Here is an 18,680-nt window from a genome sequence, read left to right as displayed (position 1 = left end):
TCCATGTCAGCGATTTCCGTTGCACAAGGCGCAAAGGTTGCCACAGTCTCCATTGTCGCCTTAATTATACTGTGTATGTCAAGGGGGCTAAGCGAGGGTAGTACGAATGCTTCGAAATCACGATCGATGTATTTGGTTGTTCGATATAAATCGAGAGCAGAGGCATCGATTCGGTAACTCATGTTAACTTGAGTTGTTTTTAATTAATTAATTCAGCATATCCTTTAATAAATTAATTATTCAAGTAAAACCTTTAATTAGTTTGTGTACTTGAAACCTGAACATGCAGCTCCACTTATTTATGCCGTGTGTTTACAGAGTATTTTGTAGTCGCTCACAGCTGCCCGAGGCACTCGCGTTTTCTTGCAGTTTTCTTGACTGCAGCATCGTGTTGCTGCCAGTCGCTGTTGCTGCTGTCTCTGTTGTTGTTGCTGCTGCAGCGGTGCCAACGTCGTTGACAAACGCTGAAAGGCTTTGTGTGTGATTTTCATTGGAAACGATCACCCAGCTTGATTTTCATATAACTATATGTATACACACAGTCCATATATATGTATGTACATGTATAGAGTGCATAGCATATACGAAACGGGTCACGTTATTAATTGGTATACCTTTGTACAAACAGAGAGCGAGAGAGAGAGAGAGAGAGAGAGAGAGAGAGCGAGGCTGAGAGATTTATGAATATTGATTGCAAGTGAAGTGCAGCTGAATGTGCAAACACTGTGGCCATGGCCTGTCTCTCAGTGCCGCCGTCCGTCTGTCCGGAGGCCTCTCTGTCGGTTGTCTCAGATTGAGTCAGCTTCCTGTCGATTAGGGTCACTCAGCTGTGTGGCTACTGTAGTTGCAATTGCTGCTGCTGCTGTTGCTGTTTCTCTTGCTGATCGGTCAGCCGGGGTCATTTCCTGGCTAATTAACTTTGCCATGAGAGAGATTTTATTTGATATTTGTATTATGATTTATTCTTCTTCTTGTTATTTTTTGCTATGCTTCGGCAATTAAACGCCGTCGCTTATTTACGATATTAATTAATTAAGACAATTTGTGTGCATCTTGGGAATCCGAGCAGTTGAAATTGCATTTGGTCTGCTGGTCGTTTGCGTGATCGTTCTCAAAAGGGGTTTGGCTTCATTTAAATCGCAATCAGAATTCTAACCATACGCAGCATCAGCTTAATCACAATCTTGATACGAATTTTTTTTTTTTTGACGCATACTGATATTTTGGAGAAATTTTGCCCTCTTAACAAATTCTATTAGCTCTAAGACTTATACGAGTATAGAGACAGGGTGTAATTATATTTTTAATTGAAAGAGATATTTTTTTACATCTATGAAAATTATTCATATGATATATTAACTAATAATCCTTCATTGGTTTTCCTTTGGCCAAAAATAAGGACTCATGATAGACTTTAAACTAAATAAATTACGTCATCAACGTCATCCAAGACTCTCCTATCAAACTGAACACAAACCACTTTCATCTGAAATTCACTAAAAAGAACCCAACTTCCACAATATCCTCGCGAAGTCCTTTTACTCGTCCACAGTCCCATAGTAGTTTCATAATGAAATGAGATCTAATATATATTGTGATATCCAATCTTTAAATTAGGCATTAGCAAATTAGTTGTAAATAATTCCACGGTTCTATGTGAAGGTCATATTGTGGACAGCCGTGGGTACGATCTATCCACGATAAGAAGAGCGCAAAGTCGGTGCCAAACATTGACACACTTTGGGTGGTCTTGACGCTGGGGCTACATTTTGGCAAAGCGAACCTAAGCCAGACGAATAATCGATGGAACGTGGGACGATGACGACGTCGCATGCATTCGAAATTGGCATTGGATATCGGGGGCAGGGAGCGGGCCTCGTCCGCAGGCAAGCCAACACCTGTTGCCCATTGCCATGGTAGAAAAAAAACAGGGTAAAAATGTTGCAATCGGGCGTAACAGACTTCATAATGCGCGTTCGTTATTTTCTTTTGCAAACAAAGATCATGCGAGTTTATAAGAAGATGCGGTTAGAGTAAATTTGCAGGAAACTAACATGCTCTTCTTTATTTCCTGAGCAGCGCTTCGGGGAAAGAAAAACAAATCGAAAGGGCGCTGCATCATTTGGCCGAATTCAATTTCAAGTTTTTGGCAACGTTTCAAAAGAGTTGTCGACTCTATGAGAAGCAGACGCGTGGCGCCTTAGGCCAAGCGAGCGAGTTGCATCAAAGTGCGCCAAAAGTGTATATTTATTGAGCTATTACAGAGAGACAGAAGAGGAGGAGGACAATGGGGATGGGGGACTGAGTCTCCAGTGTGAGAGGGAAACACCTTAGCTGTCATCTCATTCACAGATTAATTTTTTCTGGCAATTTATAGCTCGCACTGATAGCTTGAACGAACGGCTTGCCAGAGCGACAGCAAATTTATATTTATTGTATACACATTTTTTGCAACTTTTCCTTCTTCGCGCATTAAGTACATTTATTTACACATTAGGTTTTTGCTGGACGATTCGATTAATCTCCCCTCGCTCAATCTGAGCTGCGTGTTTTGGGAGTGGTTGGGGCTTGGAGGAGGACTCACCTGTTCCATTGCTACCAAACCAAAGGGCCACGAGGTCCTCGCTTGGCGGCGTGTGGTGATAGTGATTGCCGTATAAGTAGGGGCTCGGATAGTCGAGGAGAACGCGACGCGAGGCAGGCGAGGATGTCTCAGCTGCGCAAGAAAGAAGAAGAGCGGGAGGGGCATCAGTGCCTATGCACCACCGGCCATGGAGTGGCTTCACTTACCCTGCGCTAATTGAGCGGCATATTCCGATGCCTTCTGCAAATTGATGCGCGGTCGCGGCTTGGCGAGTTGCTGCTGGTTCAGTTGCTGCTGCTGGTGCTCGTGCAATTGCTGCTGCTGCTGCTGGTGGTGGTGGTGGTGGTGGTTGTCGGGGAGTGGGTGGGCAGCCGCTGCTGCAGCCGCGGACGAGTCTAGCAGCAACTGTTGCACTTGCAGAATATCCACGTACTCGTCAAGCTCCACCGAGTGGCCAGCAGAGTCCTTGCCAGCAGGAGTCGGCGCGTGGTGCAGGTAACTGGGCGCGGGCAAGCTGGCCGCAACTGAGCTGGTGGTGCTGTTGTAGTAGCCGAAGGCGGGCGCCGAGGCGGGCACTGCAATGGGCGGCGGTGCGGGTGGTGCAGCAAAGGACTGAAGCGGATTGCGGATGAGGGGCGTCGTGGGCGTGTTCAGGGAGTCCTGTGCTGCGACTGGACTAGTGGGCACCAGGCTCAAGCCGGGGGTGGCCGACTGACTAGCCGTGGGCGGCGAGGGCGTGGCTGGGGCTGTCGTCGTTGAATGCTGCTGGCTGCTTATCACTTCATTCTGTCGCCTCATTGTCAGCAACATCTTCGAGACCACGCGCGTTTGCAACGAGCGAAGAGCGAAACGAAATGAATGAAACTGAGGGGGATTCGAGGACGAAACGAAAACCGAACGGAAAACAAAAAATAAAATGCACTAAAAGCACAGCTGACTCCATTTGTTTACTAAGCATTCACCTTTAATTATTAATTACAGCTAAACTAGCTCAAGCATTTTTGTTGTTTTTTGCAAGCTGAGCGATTTTTTGTAGAGTTTTCACACTTGTTTTTCACTTGATTGAATTAAATTTGATTGATTGATTTATTTATTTATTTTTTTTTTTGTCATCAAATCAGTCTTTAGTTAGATTGGCATTTCTTTAAATAATTGATTAGCCGTTGCTGAGATCTGAAATCGAAAATGAAATAGAAAATGATTCAATGAAGATATTATCTTTGCATGATGTATTTATATTATTTATCTAGACGCTCAAGGGACCAAGGGAGAACATGCTATTTAAGTTTGTCTGCGGACCAGAATATTCGTCACAATAACCCATGGACGGTAACCCATGGACGGTATAGCATAACAACCTTTGTTGAGCGGTGTGGCACCCTGGTTGCACAATCTGAACAGGATGGCAACTCCAGTTCAAGAAGAAGAAGACAGTTTACGAGCAACTTTGGGTCAACCCGTACACGTATGCATTACAGGGTCATACATGTTCTATTGTATATCTTTTGGATCTTGTATCAATTATAGCATTACAAGTTTTTCTCGGAATTCATCTGGGCTTATTGTCTAATACAATTTCAAGAATTCGTACTGATCCACTTCCCTTAATACCATTGTAATAATCATTATATTATTACTTTTCTATATTAGCATGAACTTATAATATTCGAATATATTTGAAGGAAAATGCTAAATTATTCAATGATTATTGATTTCATATTTACATATTCTTTATGGCTTGAACTCATTGAAAATGAAAATCATTTATGAATGTAATGCATTTTAAGGCAGAGTTCCTTAATCAGTTAGGTTCTTTCTTTAAATAGGTTATATCCTGATATATTTTCTTTTTGTTTTTTCTCAATACTTGTTGCTAAATTAAAATTGTTTAAGTATTTTATTATACAATATATTAAGTTTAATATAAATTTAATGTATTGTATTTATATTTATTATGTAGTTAAATATTTCTTTCAATTTATTACAGTATAATTCTTGCTCCAATATTCCAAATGCCCTCAATTCATTTCAATTTATTATGAAAATATTGTAAAATTCTTAATATATCTGAATGTGAATGTAAGATTATTCAATACAAATTTTTTGTTATAATATTTGCATACTTTTGTTCGGTTTTTCCGATTGCTTTATTCTACATATTATGGGAACGCCGTAAATTTATATAGTTACCTTTCTCCTGAAAGTCTGAAGTCTGACCTGCAACATATTTTCGAGTTCTTGCACTAATATAAATTTCTCTATTCATGCTGTACATAATAGAGGTAAAAAATTTCAATTGAGCCGCAAGTTGCACTAAGTTTACCTAAGCATTTCATAAATTCTATAAAATTGATCATCAAAAATTTGTAAATTGCAAATATATGTATATGCATTAACCGATGATAAATATTTTGAATAAAAAACTGTCTTTCGATTTGTGGAAGTGCCGACGGAAGTTACACTATTATTATTTTTTTTTCTTTTTTCTTTTCTTTTTTTAAGGTGAGCGCACAAAATTTTCGGCACACAAATTTGTTTAATATATACATATATGGTTTGTTATATGCGATATGCAAAACTTAGAAATTTTTTATTGCGTAGGCAAAACGTTTTTTCGAATTTTCTTGTTTGTTGACGGCGCGTCGCGGGTGGCAAAGTGAAATGGAAAGCAGCCGAGACGAGCTGCTGAGCCGTCAATGCGCTACTGACGCGCGCGAGCAGTGGAAATTGAAAATGAAAATGGAAAACTCGACAACGGTGAAAAGTCGTATCAGCAACAGCAACAACAACAACAGCTGCAAAAGCGGCAAATCGGCTGCGTCGGCGCCAACATCGGCAAACGAAACGAAATGCCCGAAAAGTGTTTGCGTCTCGTCATCAACGAGAGCAGTAAAAACAACAGCAACAAGAACAACAACAACTACAGCAGCGAAAATATGAGTAAAATTTGTATCAGTGTAATTGTTGTTTTTGTTTCGTCATATTATCACATATAAAGCTTTGTATTTTCTTTAATACTCAATGGCGAACCGAGCAGCTCTTCTCCTGTTCGCTTTTTCTCTCTTTCTCTCTCTCTCTCTCTCTCTCTCTCTCTCTCTCTCTCTCTCTCTCTCTCTCTCTCTTTGCGATGTGAGTGAAAAACCGGCATTTCCTATTTGTTGTTGCAATAGGCGACGCGGCGGCAGCTCCTGTCTTGCCAGCAGCCGTGTGGGCGAGCGTGGGAGGAGAGAGAGAGAGAGAGAGAGAGAGAGAGTGGGATAGAGAGCGGACCTGAGAGTGAGATGTGAGAGTGTCAGAAGATAAAGAGGCCCAACACAAATTGTCAACGCATTGGACTCGTAGCTAATTAATTGAGCTAGCGATAGGCTCTGTCTCTCTCTCTCTCTCCCTTTCTCCCCTTCAGCATTTCGATTCCTTTACCTACGCAATACTACAATAGATTAGGGCACACAGATATTACGAAAAAATATATATACATATCACGTCGTTTGTTGTTTAACTATTGACAATTGCTTTTACTTTTCAAGCCACTTGAAACATTAACTGATAGTTTCCAATTATGCCAATGCTTGACATATTTGTGGGGCATTTGTCTTATCAGCCCATGGGGCGTATGACTAATGTTTCAAATTAGCTGTACGTGTGTATATAAGCAACAGGTTGGTGTCCTCTCACATTATGCATTTTATTAATAGTTTGAGTAATTAAAAATGAGATATAAATAAGCTAGCCAAAAAATTGTGAATTTCGAAATGAAGAGAATGAAACATGTTTGATAATCGTTTTGCTCCACCTGCATCAAATGCCAAGCAAATGCTATGCATGAGAGCTGCCCACCTTTCATATTTAGTCGAATATTTTGACATTTAGCAGCTGCCCTTTAGCTAAGTCCCTAATTCCGCGAAAGGCAAGCGCCTAAAATGTGAACTAAAACAAACTCTCTCACCCACAACTAGAGCAACAGATAGATAGAGAGAGTAAGAGAGAGTGAGTGGGAGAGAGAGAGAGCAACAACTATAGCAACGGCAGCAGCAACAAGCAATTAGAGTTGCAGGCAATGCCAGAAAGGCAAAAAAAAAAAAGAGAGTGGAAGAAGAAACAAAAACAAAAAGAACCCACATCCTATTTGACATTTAAAGGTCAAAGTTGAGCATCAATCAAAACGCGACGAGAATGCGAATGGAAACGAGAATGAGATATGAGGCGCCCAAAACGAAAACAACGACAAGTAGCAAAAACAGCAACAGCAACAATAACATATCATATCACAACAATCGGAAGAGGAGGCAGGTGAAGCAGGGCCGGAGGAGAGGAATATTGTCCAAACATTAGGGATAACAGGAGAAATAAATATTATGCTGGAATTTGAACATGTTAATTCACGACTGACAGACTGACTGACGGACTGACGGACTGACGGACTGACTGACTGACTGACTAACTAGCTAAATGTTACTGTGGGCGTGGCCAAATATTTTGTTTTCCTTTTCAAAGGAATTTCAGTTGAACTCCTTGAAGCCAACGGTGAGTGGGCGGGCATAGCAAAACTGTGCCTGCCCATGTTGCTAATAGATGCGATTAAACGCCCACACTTTCACGATAATTGAGAGCGTACTCCCAGAGAACAATGTTCCAGAAAAGATAAATGTACGACGAATACCCTGGAATGTTCTACACCATGCGATATTTATAGGCTCTGTCAGTCTATGAGCAGCTCAAGCTGAACTATCGCAGAGCTGCCGCCAACCCATCAGAGTCCGCGCTAAAATCTACTTAAAGCCCCAATGGGTCCACTTCATTAGCCTTAGTCTATGCCACAGTCTACTACTCGAGTTCATTCCTAACTAAAGCGTAGACATGGAAACCTTCCGATGGCCCGCAGCAAACGAGAGGTGGATTTAGTTGTGTGATGGACTAGTTGGTACCCTGTAACATCATGCATTTGATAATCTACATGCTATGGATTTTTAATTAGCAATTTAGTAATAATTATATAAATACATAATAATGAAATGTTTCTGTAAACTTGCAAAATTACTCTTGTCAATATAGAGAGATAACCTAACTCTAGCTACATTTCGAACCAGAGCAGATTCTTATAGCTAGATTAGTCTTCTCTCTTCAAGTTGATTCAAGTCGACATTTGTATTTATTGTTATAAGCCGAATTAATTTAATGTATTTGTAGGCATAACAAAACAAAGGCTTGCACGCATTCTGCTTGGCTTTTGAGCCAGCGAGAAGCTGCGATAGAACTTGCAGGCCTTTCAGTTGGATACACACACACACACACACACACACACATACATACATACATACATACATACACACACACACACACACACACACGCAATGCTGTATATGTGGATAGCACTTTGCCCTTTGCAGTTGCTGCTTGCCTGGCACGTGTGTGGGCTGGTCCTGCTACTGTGTGTGTGTGTGTGTGTGAGTGTGTGAGTATGTGTTGCTATGACAGCCACTGCTTGAGCTGGCTGGGAGAGCGAGTCGAACCCAGAGCTAGCGCTGGAGCTGGGTCTGGGGCTGGGGCCTGAGCAGGAGGCGGCAGCTGCGCAACTAGTGTTGCCCCAAAATGGCGGCAAATATTGCCATGAATCGAACAAGTGTCTGGGATGAATGAATTGCAGCCATCAATGAACAAAAGCTCGCGTGACGTCACACGGAAAAGTTGTTTCAACTTTCAACTTCACGCAGCAGCTTCATTGAGCAGGGAGCGTGCTTTGGCCGAGTGCCTCAACTTTGATATTTGTCGAAACTTTTACACACACACACGCACACATGCGTTTTTATAAACACATATTCGTTTCTACTCTTACTCTGAATGGTTCGCTGCAGCTGGCTGCAAGCAGAGTCTAGCGAATTCTCGACATAATTGTCAGCCGAAGCGAAAATATATGCTTTAATTAGCCACTTCTGCTCGTGCCCTTCGTGCTTCTCGTGCTATTGCAATTTTGACCTTTACTCCACGCACCACATGTGCTATGAGCCACGCTCGACATTTGGCATTTGGCCAATCTCTGGCTGCTCCAATTGCGGGGGCTTTACATACATACATACCCTGCCCACACACACGCACTCGCACACAAACACGCAAGCGAAGTTTTGCGGAGCTAATTAATTTGTTACACCGTCATACGATTATATTTAACGAGCTCCATTTTATAACTACTTGTAAAATGCGGCAGGTGTAATTGCAAAATATTTAGCCCTGCTATTGGCTTAACAGATATATTAACCGGATACTAAATAGAGTATGCGTATTCGTGATTAGCCTTTACTTAAAATGTGGAAATACCATTACTTGCTGTACTTTCATCTGTATCTTGGGTAATTGACAGCCAGACCTCAAGCCTCAAGACCTCATACATGTATTTGTGAGTAAATCGAAGTTGATTTTGTATCCCTCTTATGAAGTACAAAATTGTACACTTATTTGTTATTTAATTTCTATTTTATTGATCTGCTATTTTCTGTTTTATAATTCAGTTTTGATTATTTTGTATCATCATATAAAAGATTATTCGAATAGTTTTTGCATTAGCCTCACCGAATCACACCATCAATATTACCATTAAAATGCCGCATAGATCACATATAATCCGCTAAATGAAATAGCCATAAAGAGCCACAAAAGAAGACTGTCTATCTAGACAGATAGACTGTCTGTCGGTCGGTCTGTGTGGCTATGGCTATTGTCCCATTAATAGACTTGTTTGGATGTCAGCTAAGCCAGGGCAATAGCAGACCCCTTTGAGAGAAGTGTGCTGGGCCAAGCTACTTACCCGCCATAAAAAGGCAATCAGATGTCGTCGATGCTGCACGCGAGGCCCAACAGAATCGAGTCTCGGGCTATGGCTGGAATCAAGATATAGCGCGTAAATAAGAAGTTTTCAACGGCGAACTAGAGTGAGAGCGCGATAGGGAAAGAGGGAGACAGCAACAGCGAGAGAGGCAGAGAGCGTCGCTAGTTGCAAAAAAAGTTGCGAGCGATCTTGCGACTGCGTTTGTAATTAATTACGAGGCGCGCGACTCCAACTCCGACTCCGACTGCGACGACGACTCGAGCTCCGCTCCGACTTGGTATTCACGTACTTGACTACTACAAGAGATGGCCAGGCAGCGATAAGGCAGGCCGGGCAGCTAGTCAAAGGATGCGCGCCGGCTACTGCGATTACGCGACGAGTCAAACGCGAGATAGCGATAAGCAGCTAAAGATGCAACAGGAGCTGCTTTTGTTGTTGTTGTTGTTAATGTTGTGGCTGTTGCCACTGCTGCGAGATGATGCAATTTTGATTTGAAACACGCCATTCGGATGGAGAACGCTGCTTAACGATCTCATGTGCTTGGCGCGTAAATCGAGAGAGCGCGAAGTGAGATTTTTAACTATTTAGCCGATAATTTCCTTCCGGTTGCGTTTTTGCGTTTCAACTGTGGCTGAAAAACTGTTTGCCGCAGTTTCAGTATTTTTTGATCAGCAACAGCCGCAGCCGCAGCCGCAGCAGCAGCAGTCGCAGCTGCGACGGCGACGCCAACGGCGCATCGTGGGCCGATCATCGCCTTACTTAGACAGTTGACTGTCGCCCAAGTGTTGACTGTGTGGGCAATTGTACACACACACTCAATCACACACACACACACCCATGTATATAAGGAGACAATATGCCTGCGAGCAGCTAGCTGTCTCTGTTTCACACATTGGCTACAGCAACCCCCGCAATGTGATTTTGTTTGTTTTCAAATGATTTTCTCTGCCTGCCCAAGTCTAAAAAGACTGAGCTTCTAGCTAGACACATACATACATATATACATGTGCATGCACACACACACACTCAAGGGATAGCACGATAGTTACAGCTTGCAATCAACTGCAGCTCGTGCCAAGTTTGCATGTGTGTTGGTCTTTCCATTTCTAAGTAGGTTTTTAGTCATGGCGTCGCAGCCCACACACATACACACACACACACACACACACACACACACACGCACGCACATTAGTGCACAGAAATAGCAGCTGATCTCAGTCTTTCAACCAGTACACGGCCTGCGCTAGCTCTGGTTCTGCCTCTGGTTCTGCCTCTGGTTCTGCCTCTGGTTCTGCCGCGTATCTGCCTCTGCTTCTGCTAAACTTTTTTCATTCGCTGCATTCATAAAAACTTCAGTCAAAGGCTGCTGCAAGTATCCTTGTGAGCTTTTTCGGCAAACACAAACACACACGCAAAGCACTTCAGCTAAATATAACACCCGAAGAAAGCTTTGCAAGCCAGCCGAAAGTTGTGTACAGCTTTTTAAGCTGGTACAACTTTTGGAAAGCTTTTGTTTGCTTGGCTGCTCTGCGACCGCCCACCAACCAAAGCGTCCTCACCTACGCGCCAAGCAGACGTCGCAGCTGGCGACTACGCTGGCAGCGCTGCTCATGTGGGTGGCTTCATTGATAAATTTGTTGTGCGGCTCTGTTACGGCGAGTTCTGCTGCTGCTGCCGCTGCATTTGCAGCTGGGCCAAGATTAACTGCAAATTGAATTGCAAAATGTTGCAGCTGTGCGCAGGGAAATCTGAATAAAAAACACAGTGCGAGCACTAGAGAGTGTGTGTGTGAGAGAGGGCAGGCTGCGCTCCACTTTAAACAACGCCATGGCTGCCTCGCTCTTGTGTGGGTGTAGATCATGCCCAGCATTAGACGCTTGACAAGGCTTTTGTGAATGAATTCCGTTGCCGTCTCCCTCTGACAAAGGCAGCCGCTGACGCCCACAAGAAATGGCAATTTTCTCACACACCAATTGGATTTTAATCATATGCATAAATACACTCACGCATGCATACATATATTCAGGCATACGCACACAGATATTCTATTGTTCGTATTGTTCTCTACACAGACCTGACTTCATTCACAAAATGCTTATATAAGGAAACTTGTAAATTAGTTCAAGTGCCCGGCCCCTCCCCTCCTCTACATACACTGCGCGAAACGAAAGCTCTTGGCGCACTCAAGCAAATTAATTACACTTTACACCCACGGCAGCAAACACATCGATTTGCCATTTGTACTTTGGCATTAACTGTAATTGCCCATTCACACAAAACACAGCTAGAACAATAATAATTGCCAACAAAAATTATGTCTTTTTTTTTGTATATATACAAATAGGTATAGCTCAGGCATTATATAAATGATTTATGGAATGCTTTGCGTATTCTATGACTAAGGGAAAGTCGTATTACTTACTTCAATTATAAGCAGTCCTGTCGTATTATAAGTATTGCAGTAAGGCATTCTCGTGGTTAAAGACTAGACTTTGTACATAAGATGTTGAAGATTTTCTAATTCCAAGGATTCCGATGATGCCAACATGTATGCCATTTTAGTCCAGCCGACTTCAATTTTCGATCCGAATTGTATTCGCTATGACCATTTGAATCCCTGAAAATGGATGTTTAATGAATGCCCAATCGTACGTGATATATATTATATATATATTATATTCAAGAGATGGAAAATCATCTGCTTTATTATACCCTGAACCCATTGAAAATGGGAAATCAGGGTATAATGGTTTTGTTAAAATGTATGTAACAGGCAGAAGGAGGCGTGGCAGACCCCACAAAGTATATATATTCTTGATCAGGGCGACGAGCTGAGTTGATTTAGCCCTGTCCGTCTGTCTGTCCGTCCGTCCGTCCGTCCGTCCGTCTGTCCGTATGTTTGAACGCGTCGATTTCAGAAGATATAAGAGCTAGAGACTTCAACTTTTTTTTTAAATGTCCGTATATATCACGCGGATATCGAGTTTATCACTAAAAATCGATAACTCGTTCCGATACTTTTTTATCGATAAAAACCTTATCGAAGATCACTTTAAAAATTATATCTCCTACATCTTTCAAGCTAGAGTCTCCAAATTTAAAATGTATATTAAGATGTATTTTAGACAATTTCGGTTTTTGTTAAAATTTACCCCCCACCCCTTAATCCACCCCCTCACCATCATCTTTGTAAAAGTCGTATATCAAATACTAGAGACTTGTGCTTCGGTATACACATACATTTCAACATTATGATTACTTTCTGAAAGTTTCAGTACGATCGTACGTCTACAAATTAAATTATTCAACGAATAAATTCTCATAATATTGCCACACTGCAGCGCAACTCAAGCGCAATCGCCTGTATATGTGAGTGTGTGTGTAAGCATGTGTTTGTTTGTATGTGTATGTGTGTGCGTTTGTTTGTTTGTATTCGTGTGTGTGTGTGTGTGCGTGTGCTAATTATTATTGAAATATCAGTTGGTTGTAGGGTTCAGGGGATCTCGTAGTCGAGCAGTCTCGACTAGAGCTTTCTTACTTGTTTATTTATGCACCTTATAAGAAATATTTTGCTAAAAAGTATCGTTTACATATGTATATACATATATACAAGTACGAACTCTTCACTAGTTCCACTTGTTTTTCTAGACCTCCTATATATAAATATACGAAAAACTATATTTAATTTTCATAATAAGAATAATGTCTACAGTGCATTTATAGATGTCGAGAGGAACGAGAGAGAGAGAGAGAGAGAGGTAGCTAGAACTGATGCAAATCAGCTCCTGTGGCTGCCATTTGCCTGTCACTCACTCACATTTATTCATTCATTCATTCAACATTCATTTGCATCGCTCCCGATTGTTGTTGTTGCTTATCAGACTTGTTGTCCAGGATGCCTGTGCTATTTTTAGTTTGCCAGTCTTTGCCTTGTTAACAAACTGTTTGGTTTTTAATTCAGCGGCATTTAATGTGGGCCTTAAGAGGGGCACTGCCCTAGGCAAGCTGGACAGGCAGCAGCTCTCTCCCGCCCAGCTCAGCTGTGACCCGACCCCCATCTGGACACACAGATAGACATAGACCATGCGTTAAAGATGCCATAAATTTTCGAGACTTGAATTGGCCAGCAGCTTTTGAGTGCGCATGCATCATCATCGAATATCGGCATCTGGTGCCGTGCTTAGGCACTAAATACCTTATACTATATAAAGTTTATTTGGCATACTCGGCTGATTTATGATAGCGCGCTCCATAAAAGATCTCTGCACATTTTATCGGACGAAGTTTCATTGATTTTATTCAAATTAGTTCTTGAGGCCAGCCAGTCGCATTTCATATACGACTCGGGACATATCTTTATTGAGCACTTTCTTAGGGCTGGCCTTTCTTTATGGTGTTTTATGGGCCTTTGATATGACAGCCACACAAGTCGAATATATTCGGTTACTCTCGATTATCGTGTATCGCTTTGATCTTGGAGATCTTTATGGCATTGTTCATATGCCACCGCTTGAACATGTTATAATTCCTCAATTAATAAACGTCGCTCTGCGACGCGCCTCCCTTTTATTTTGACATGCGTGCATTTTGAGAGCCCAGCCCTTTTCTTGGCCATAAATTTGTTTTACGGGCCAAGCGAAATATTTCCACCCAAAATGCGAGAGCTGCATAATACTTCTATTAATTTATTTCCCTTCTGTCAGACTGCATTTGCAATTTCAATTAATGCTACGCCCCGAGTACAACAAAACTGTGTCAAATAAATCATGGACCTGCAGCCTGGCCTCATCAGACCAGTTCAGACTAGGCTAGCCCAGCTGTGAGCTGCATTTACCTTCGAGTTCTGTCGCTTTGTAAATGTCTCAGTTATGCGAATGCAAAGACTCTGGCGTCAAGTTGCGCACTTCCTGTGAGATTTTGGATATGCAAATGGAGTTTATAGACTTATGGCATCATTTCTGAAAACTGTTATGGATATTACATTTGTTAAAATGCAGTGTCTGAAGAAGCGGAGAATATTACATTTCTAATCATAATTACTATAGGAACTATCTACAATCGAGCAATGTGGTAGAAAATATGTACCATTATAGGTTAGCCCTCTATCATTGAGACATTACTTTTTCGCTTTCAGTACCACAATCCGGTTAGACCGATTTTAACCTGGGCTTAACATATTATACTCTGAACCCATTAAAAATGGTTTTTATATCCTGAACCCATTGAAAATGGGAAATCATATAATGGTTTAATGGTATAATGGTTTTGTATACAAGTATGTAACGGGCAGAAGGAATCATCGGAAACCCCAAAGCTAGAGAGTTGAAATTTTGTATGCATACTCGTGTATACCATACGCAGTACGAGTTTGCTTTATTTTTTCGATAACTCAGTAGACAACTTTTTCATCGAGAATAATCGAAAAATTGATTTTGTTTTTTGAGCCTCACTGGAATACTATTAGACATGGAGACTTCAGATTTTATGTGTACATACATATGATTAATACAAACATATTGTAATTTACAGATTTTGTGCATAAATTAAGTGAAGAATGATTAGAATATCAGCTTGGAGGGTTCAGGGTATCTCCTAGTCGAGCAGTCTCGACTATAGTCTTCTTACTTGTTTTATCTATAGATGTGTGATGAACATAAAATTCATATATCTTATATATTATATATGATATAAGTAGGACGCTTATTGAGGAGTTTTAAAGCTAAGCTAAATTATTATGCTTATCCCGCTCACCAACTTTCGGTCGGTCTGTACAAACCAAATTTAGAATTGTTTCGTATCGTTAGCTTATCAGTACAAATGTGGCTGATAAGTAAATACTATTACATCTTTTGGTTCGAAACATCATATTTTCAGGTGCTACAGAGTGGTGCTTTTGAATACATAAAAATTGATGTATCTCTTATAGCAATTATCCCACTACAGTTTTAATTTCTTAGATAATAAAAATATACACTCATATAAATTAAGAAACTCATTTAATGCCGTACTCAGAGGTCAATTTTGAATTGCAATTTTGATAGTAAAGTTACTAAGCTAATTGTCTAAATGAATTAGAGAAATAATCTCTGGTGATTTCTAGATTTGAATTTTCTTAAATTTCATATGAGTAACAGAGTATCTACCAGCTGTGCTCTGCCCACTGCGTTTGCCTTGTTGAGTTAAATATTTTGCACAGAAATTTAAATAAATAAATTAAGTTACCACCTTAAGACTGGATCTGAATCTGTTTGTCAGCAAGCTGCATATTTTTGGTGTCATATGGGAGGAGATGCAAACAGCATAAGGGACCCCAAGCAAAGAGCCAATTTAGGAAAATTTCAGCTTTTACTCAATTGTCAGGGTCTATGCAAATGAAATCTCCTTCATAATTCCAGAGATTGCACACAGTCCCCTAAAGACAGAGAGAGAAAGACGGAGAGAGAGAGGGAGAGATACAGAGGCACCGTGTGATTGCCCCAGCGATTTCTCTATTAACTATAAGCAGGGTAAATAGGCAATTGACTTGAAATTGGCAATTATTTTTCTGCTTTTCTATTTCTGCCAGAGAGTTAGAGCTCAAGTCAAAGGCAAAGATACAGCCAAGCAGACAGTCCACATGTGAATGGCTCTGGCTGTCTCTCATGTGCTATTCGAGTTGTTGTCGTTGTTGTTGTTGCTGTTGTCGTTGCAGTTGTTGTAGTCGTTGCAGCAGTTGTCTAGGTTGCAGAGCTCCTCTTAACCCAAAGCACATTATGAATGAATAATGTATGAATGAAAATTGCATGCACGTGCCTCAAAGCTATAAAATGTTGCACTCTTTCGTTCGAGCCTCGTTCCGTTCGACTCTGGCTGTTGTTGAAGATGCTTTTGAGTTTGTACTCAAGTTACCAGAGCTTGACAGATCAGATTTTCATTGCGTATTTGACCACGTTCGTCACCTCACTCACAGACAGTCAATCGGTATTATGAGATGACGAAAGATTAGCATATCCCAAAGATCCATGAATCGCTAATAAGACAATCGAGACTTAGACTTAGCCTAGAACTTAATGAGATCATTAAGTTGCAGATCGTTTACTAAAACAATAAATAGCATATAAGTAAATTGTTAATATAAATATAAAATACAGTCTGTAGTCGACGAACCCATCTGAAGTGCCTATATCTTAGATCCGTCGAATATGGGCAATCCCGTATATAAAAGCGATGCAACGTACAAATATGTTGATTTAAGAAAAAGGTTGTTTCCAGTGGACTCAAAAAGCAAATATGAATAATTTAAAGAAAATGTATGAAATATTATTATAAAATATATGTATCGGTATACATCTAAAGTGATTAGACTTGGATTGATTTGTTGATGAGGTTCTTAGTCCTAGTCGATTCATAGGACTTATATGACTAATAGGACATGTCCATTTATATATTGTCTTTCTAACTGGAAAACTTGTAGCTTAGAGTAGCAGAGAAATGTTAAGTTTTGAAGCTTATACAGATATACACAAATAGAAACAAGTAAGAAGACTCTAGTCGAGACTGCTCGACTAGGAGATACCCTGAACCCTCCAAGCTGATATTCTTATCATTCTGCACTTCTTTTACACACATACATACACATACATCCACCCTCACGCGCCTGCGCTCTGCTAACTGCGCAGACATGCAATCTTAATGAAATTTTCAGAGCGTAATCATATGGTCAAAATGTGTGTACATTCTAAAGCACAAGTCTCTAGTACTTGCAAATTGGGGGCGAAGGGGGCGTGGTATCCGAAATCTGTTGATTACAAAATGTTTGTATTCATCATAAATATATACACAGTAAATCTGAAGTCTCTATGTCTAATAGTATTCCAATGAGGCTCAAAAAACAAAATCAATTTTTCGATTATTCTCGATAAAAAAGTTATCGGATGAGTTATCGAAAGAATAAAGCAAACTCGTACTGCGTATGGTATACATGAGTATGCACAAAAAATTTCAGCTCTCTAGCTCTTATATCTTCTGAGATCTCGGCGTTCATACGGACGGACGGACGGACGGACGGACGGACAGACGGACAGGGCTATATCGACTCAGCTCGTCGTGCTGATCAAGAATATATATACTTTATGGGGTCTGCGATGATTCCTTCTGCCTGTTACATACTTTTACACAAAACCATTATACCCTGATTTCCCATTTTCAATGGGTTCAGGGTATAAAAATATGAAATTGAAAAAAAAAATGGTTAAGTAATTTTAGCAGTTTATGGAGACGGGTGTCAGGGTTGTTGAAAATATATCAAAACATCAATATATCGATATATCTTTTTCAACTAATATTATATTTATATCGGGGTATGTTTTTTTGCCCAAATGTCGAATATTTGTTAGATTTAATATTTGCATTGATCACCTCTGCAATAAATGAAACTGCGAATGTACAAAAAATAGATATGGTGAACACTTATTATTCTGACTTTAATAATGGAATGCCCATATGTAATAACACATTAAATATAGCGTCGCATGTGAAGAACAAGCACTACGATGCTCTTGAGTACCGAATAATGCAGTTAAGCGATACTTTTAATTTTAATAAAAAATACTTACTCTTACAATTCTGGTTTTTTGGGACGGATATAAATTTATTGTGGGAAAAAGATAGTTGAAAAATATTGATATATCGATATTTCTAAAGTTGTATATCAAGTATCATATTGATATGTTTACAAAATTGAATATCATTAATGCGATACTTTGAATATTATGTGCACAGCTTCTACGTTTCTTTTATTCTAATAAAGATGATAATAACTTTTATATAAAGTCCCTATAGCTCGGTATGGGGTTCGGCTCATCAATTAATTTACCTCCCTGTGTAATAAAATAAATTATAAAAAAAAACTTTTATTATATAGGAACAAAATAGTGCTGCCAGACCATCGTCGAATGATTTCTTGTCGTTTCCATATTCTAAATATGCTCTACCATATAGACTATCGTCTCGGCATTTTAACAAAAGTGCTGTTAGCTATAAAACACCTTACTTGGTTCTGTTCTGTTTTGTTTTTCAGAAAGTGTCGGCTATAAATGCTGCTTGCCCGAGCCATTACCATTTGCCTTTGGCCTTTGTCTGACGACGTTGTTAGAGATAATGGCAGAAGAACTACTCTAAATTGTTGGAAATTATTTTGATTTGATTGACTGAGACGGCGCCTACGTTTCTGCCCGTCGTCTCTATTATGATGCAAAGCAAGTTCGTCACCTAAGTCTTTTGTTTGTCAGCACCTGC

At 40.4% G+C, this 18,680-nt stretch overlaps 1 protein-coding gene and 1 long non-coding RNA gene across 3 annotated transcripts in view; both read right to left on the bottom strand.

Moving 5' to 3' along the window:
* Positions 1–3,534, bottom strand: part of sr (zinc finger domain-containing protein striped) — a 50,236-nt gene extending 46,702 nt beyond the window's left edge. For both annotated transcript variants that reach the window (XM_030387972.2, XM_089265579.1), the window contains exons 1-2: positions 2,791–3,534; positions 2,585–2,716 (exon numbers count right to left, since the gene is read on the bottom strand). In XM_030387972.2, coding sequence (XP_030243832.2) covers positions 2,585–2,716; positions 2,791–3,394 — 736 coding nt within the window. In that variant the 5' untranslated portion in view covers positions 3,395–3,534. The remainder of the gene's footprint in view (positions 1–2,584; positions 2,717–2,790) is intronic.
* Positions 1–18,680, bottom strand: part of LOC149092468 (uncharacterized) — a 124,795-nt gene that overhangs the window by 48,446 nt on the left and 57,669 nt on the right. The window lies entirely within an intron of this gene.

The sequence above is a fragment of the Drosophila navojoa genome, chromosome 2 (genome assembly GCF_054131105.1).
Source record: "Drosophila navojoa isolate 15081-1374.11 chromosome 2, UAZ_NAV_1.0, whole genome shotgun sequence".
Taxonomy (NCBI): domain Eukaryota; kingdom Metazoa; phylum Arthropoda; class Insecta; order Diptera; family Drosophilidae; genus Drosophila; species Drosophila navojoa.
This window is presented reverse-complemented; position numbering and strand designations above follow the sequence as displayed.